Source organism: Salvelinus alpinus, chromosome 1 (genome assembly GCF_045679555.1).
Source record: "Salvelinus alpinus chromosome 1, SLU_Salpinus.1, whole genome shotgun sequence".
NCBI classification, from domain to species: domain Eukaryota; kingdom Metazoa; phylum Chordata; class Actinopteri; order Salmoniformes; family Salmonidae; genus Salvelinus; species Salvelinus alpinus.
This window is the reverse complement of record NC_092086.1, coordinates 22,609,643-22,614,841: the sequence shown is the minus strand read 5'-3', so window position 1 is coordinate 22,614,841 and position 5,199 is coordinate 22,609,643. Positions and strand designations below refer to the sequence as shown.

The following is a 5,199-nucleotide window of genomic DNA, read 5'->3' as shown; positions in this document are numbered from 1 at the left end:
TACCCACTGTATTGATTGGTAAGGTAAGCATAGGCTACTTTGTAGTTAACATCTAATTGAAAAGGTTTATGGGAAAGCCTTTCCATCTACCAGAAGACTTTTCATTAGAATCTTTGCTAACAGCTACACAAAGTGGCATGCTTGCCCACCACACATACAGACAAGGAATTCAAATCAAATCAAATGTTATTAGTCACATACACATGGTTAGCAGATGTTATTGCGAAATGCTTGTGCTTCTAGTTCCGACAGTGCAGCAATATCTGCAATAACAAGTAATCTAACATTTCCACAACAACTACCTTATGCACACAAATCTAAATAAAGGAATGGAATAAGAATATATAAATACATGATTGAGCAATGACAGAGCGGCATAGGCAAGATGCAATAGATGGTATAAAATACAGTATATACATATGAGATGAGTAATGCAAGATATGTAAACATTAAACTGCCATTATTAAAGTGACTAGTGATCCATTTATTAAAAGTGGCCAATGATATCAAGTCTGTAGGTAGGCAGCAGCCTCTCTGTGCTAGTGATGGCTGTTTAACAGTCTGATGGCCTTGAGAAATAGCTTCAGTCTCCCGGGCCCAGCTGTGTGTCCTTGATGATCTTTTTGGCAAGTCTGTGACATCAGGTGCTGTAGGTGGTGCCCTGGAGGGTAGGTAGTTTTCCCCCGGTGATGCGTTGTGCAGACCGCACCACCCTCTGGAGAGCTCTGCGGTTATGTGCGGTGCAGTTGCCGTACCAGGCGGTGATACAGCCAGACAGGATGCTCTCAACTGTGCATCTGTAAAAGTTTGTGAGGGTTTTAGGTGACAAGCCAAATTTCTTCAGCCTCCTGAGGTTGAAGAGGCGCTGTTGCGCCTTCTCACCTCACTGTCTGTGTGCATGAACCATTTCAGTTTGTCCGTGATGTGTACGCAGAGGAACTTTAAAAAACGTTACACCTTCTCCACTGCGGTCACGTCGACCCAGGGCCTCAAGCTTAATGATGGGCTTGGAGGGTACTATGGTGTTGAATGCTGAGCTTTAGTCAATGAACAGCATTCTTACATAGGTATTCCTCTTGTCCAGATTGGACAGGGCAGTGTGATGGCGAATGCAATTCTCATTGCCCTCTAGAAGTTTGCAGAAAATATGAATCACTGATGCATTGTGTTAATGTCTTATGACATGATAAACTTGGGCAAATGTATTAATTTTCAATAGGCTACATTTTGTTGATCCTTACTAAGTTATATACATTTTTGAACATTGTTAAAATCTGTTTTAATGTCTGGAATCCGTCAGCGTTTTCCATATCGCAGATTTACAGGGCCCTATAAATGCAATCAATCAATCATTACTACTACTGCTGTCACTATCATAAATACTTCTAGCAAACACACATTTTCTTTAGGAAATGTCCCTTTCTAGTAATATCTTCGGTTATCCTACTAAAAGTTAAACTTACTCGAATTACAAAACAGAATATGATGCAACATAGGCCTTATAATGTTCACAACATTGAAAACAATTGGCATTTCATTACAAATCAGTAAATCAAGGTACATAAGACATCTGAAAACAAATTGTTACAATCAAACCAAATCATAGAAGAAAAAAAAACTTATCTACATTTATTTTTCAACAAATAATCCATGTATCCCATCCAGTTTGGATTTCCTTTAAATAATGTAGATACAGTATCATCCGGCCTCTGATACATTCTCGAAGATGCTCAATTGATGAACAGACCCATGGACCGTCTGCAGATAGACCTGGCTGGGATGACCTCAACCTTCTGGGTCATCCATCTATATGAAAGATTAGATTTTAGCATGGTAAAAGAGTTGCAAAAACAGTGACTTCTGTTGGACTCTTGCATATGACTTTAGACTTGACTCAGTGTTTTAATAGTCAAGGGTTGAATCAAAGTATATATATTTTTTAACAAATTGACCTTTGACCTAGAAGAGTCTACGCAATGTTAACCTGCATGGATCATAACACACATCTGTTTATGAAGAGAGATACTTGAGATTTGACTCAGACTCGCCCTGTTGAGATTTAAGACTTGACTGGTGCTGAAAGACCTGTGACCCAGACAGTGACATATTGATAAGACTGGCTGCATGTGCTGGATAAAAGCAACCTACACACAACCGTGTCAACACAACACTCATTAAAACATGTTTTCAATGTGTAATCACAACAACAAAAAAGTCAGAGGATTAAAGGGAAAAAATACAAAATTCCTAACGTTGATGATTTTAAAAAATCCAATCAGTTTTCCACGTTGATTCAACATCATCATATTTACTTTTTTGGTTGATATGACATAGAAACATTGCTGATTCATTCAACAAGTCTTTGCCAAATGTTCTGTTTTGATTTACCTTCAGACTGACTACTCTCTTGACCTCCACTTCCATTCCTCCTATATAGTGAGGACCCGCCCAGTCTGCCGTATCTGCCTCCTCCTCAGAGGAAAACATCACGTATCCGAAAGCACTGGCACTCTTTGAGTCAGAGTCCTGTGGAGTCTTCTTGATCTGTTTTCAGAGGATGGACCATCACCATAACCAATAAAAACACCAATAATCCAAAAAAATACTTTGATTTAAAGGGGTCAATCTGTGATAGCTACATCCATTTATGGACTTTTAAATGACTGATATACAGCCATTGATTCTTGAAGAATATAACTTATAAATACCTGGTGAGATTAGTTCAACTGTCTTACTGTCTGTCCCATTAGAATGCAAAATATAAGCTAGTTTTACTCCACTGACTGAGCGTAAAAAAGGTGGAGGGGTGGATGCTATGTTTAAAACTACAGGTTGCCCCTTTAAAAAGGTATGGTTTAGGCCTTATCCACGTGAGGCTAATATTACAATAATTGATATAATGACTTATCAGCCTACCGTGCATGCTGTAATGCTGCCCCACTGTCGGAAGTAAGCTTGTAGGTATCCTTCATTTATGTTAGTGATCAGATCCTTAATAAAAAGGCCGTGATCCTGTCCAACAGATACAAAATAAAGCCAGTCATATTTTTATTTTAAAATGTAATCATAGTAAAGTAACTATATCGTGTGTCTGTAATAGGAATACTATGAAAATACACGACATCCATTCATAGGCTACTAAGAACTACAGATGTCAGACCTTAATTTGATAACCCTGTTGTTGCAGCAAATCAAAGACTTGATTTGGCATAACTAAAAAATTTCCATTAATTATAATCCACATTTCCTGTTGCTGCAGGATTATTTTCCTGCTGTGACAAACTGGTCAAATTAAGACCCTACACCTGTAAGTGTGTTTTAGGATGGTCAGAAAAATAAGTGTTGGTTTACCAGTTTACACTTTTTGGCCAAAGCAGCCATGTATTTTTTAGGGAGGGATATGTACACTCTCCTTTGAGGCTCCATTTTCTTCATAACTAGAGGGAAACAGAATAAATCAATATTTAATTTAACCCTGTGAAAAGCTGTAGTCTTTGGATATTTGCTTTAGACAAAAATCAAAATCGATCAGTGTAACTTCTTCTATGCTTTATAAAATATATTTAAAAAAATTATCATTGTCATAATTAACTTAACATGAAAATAACCTGTTAGAGTAAGATAAAACTAATGTTTCATTAGTAGACTTTATTTTCTGCAATAAAAAGCCCAAAATGTGATCTTTCACTAGAAGTATAATGATATATATTGTCTTACATACCAACAGAGGTCGTAGAGATGTACTTCCACCGGTTTGTTTGGTAGCCCTAAGAGCATTGCCTAGGAAAACCCATTCTAAAATAGAATTCAACAGGTGGATTTGGGGTGGGTACAAAGTTTCTCTTCCTGCTTCACAAGAAGATGTTGCAATCCTACTCTTGGCTTTCTACAAGTTCCATGTTACTCACCTTGCAGCATAGCTCACATATTACTGGATTGAATTCCACAGAAATGTCTTAGTAAAAGGGCATTGTTCCCCCTCCTCCTCATTGTGATATGTTGCCTCCTAGGAATGAATGTTAAGTAAACATCTAGGTAATGATGAGGGTCATCTTGGGGTCATGATAGGGGCTGCACCAAATGATTGATGTATTCTAATAATTGATTATGCTTATGTTGTATTAATAGAAGGGGAAGGGCTATAATACCCTCCACCACTACATTTATAGGGTCCTGGACCACAGATTAGCAATATATGCATTATAAGGTTTAATAATGTTCCACAGTTATTTTCTAGTCTCTGCTTCTTATAAGAAACGGTCTGAGAGATGTGAGTTATTGCAGTCAAAACAGGGTGTCTGTGAGAAAGCACCTCAAGGCTAAAAGAGATTCATAGACACAGACCCCTGCAGAGTAAATAGATAAGAGACAAGTCAGTCACACCACTGTAAGCCACACGGGAATGGAAAATTACTGCTGAGCCCTTAGAAAAGACAGGACTATTGTTTTCTCCTGCAAGTTTGTATAACTGCATATGCATGGGCTTGGTCTCATGAGTAGAAGGTGTTGACGTAGGCAGTTACATCACTAGGGGTTGACTGCAAGCATATTAAAGCAACTTTTACCTTTTATATTTTGCAGAACTTACTCTGAAACATGCGTGCTGTGTTTCCATTGTCAACTTCTGTCTGCAGTTGCATTAATACAGGTTTGATTGATTTACTTAAAGATGATATTTTCTGATTTCTGATTTCACCAATAAGCCAATGATTGACAAGGAACAAGGAACCTACCCCAACAGTAACATTAGGTGACAGTAATGTTAGGTGACACCAGAACTGGGATTACTCACCACGGACTGGAAGAAGCTTTTTCCTTTAACGAGTCCGACGAGAAAGATATACTGCTCTCCCGGGAACAGGCCCAGATCCACGTAATTTGCGTGAAGGACGGAGGAAAAGAGGACGCAGATCAAGCTGCCTTTTGAGATTCCGTAGGCGAGCAAGTCAACTCCCATTGCCATCAATTCTACTTGCAATCATTGGAAAATAAAATGGATGACCTACAATTATGATTATCCTACCAACGGGACATTAAGAACTGTAATATCCTATGTTTCACATAGTTGTGGCTGAACGACGACACGGACAATATAGAGCTGGAGGGATTTTCAATGCACCGGCAGAACAGAGAAGCTACGTCTGGTAAGATGAGGGGTGGGGGTGTGTCTTTTTGTCAATAACAGCTGGTGTGCGATGT

The 5,199-nt window shown here is 38.6% G+C and overlaps 1 protein-coding gene across 2 annotated transcripts; it reads right to left on the bottom strand.

Moving 5' to 3' along the window:
* Window positions 1-1,262: 1,262 nt before the first annotated feature.
* On the bottom strand, window positions 1,263-4,188 carry LOC139571425 (heterogeneous nuclear ribonucleoprotein A1-like 3). 2 transcript variants are annotated; one of them, XM_071394284.1, is made up of 5 exons: window positions 3,722-4,188; window positions 3,352-3,437; window positions 2,917-3,012; window positions 2,389-2,544; window positions 1,263-1,806 (listed from the first exon to the last, which is right to left on the bottom strand). In XM_071394284.1, exons 2-5 carry the CDS (start codon window positions 3,433-3,435, stop codon window positions 1,786-1,788), a joined length of 357 nt encoding a protein of 118 aa, XP_071250385.1. In that variant the 5' UTR covers window positions 3,436-3,437; window positions 3,722-4,188; the 3' UTR covers window positions 1,263-1,785. The 2 variants fall into 2 exon arrangements, with proteins under 2 accessions (XP_071250385.1, XP_071250394.1); XM_071394293.1 differs by lacking the exon at window positions 3,722-4,188 and having other exon boundaries at window positions 3,352-3,658.
* Window positions 4,189-5,199: the final 1,011 nt, after the last annotated feature.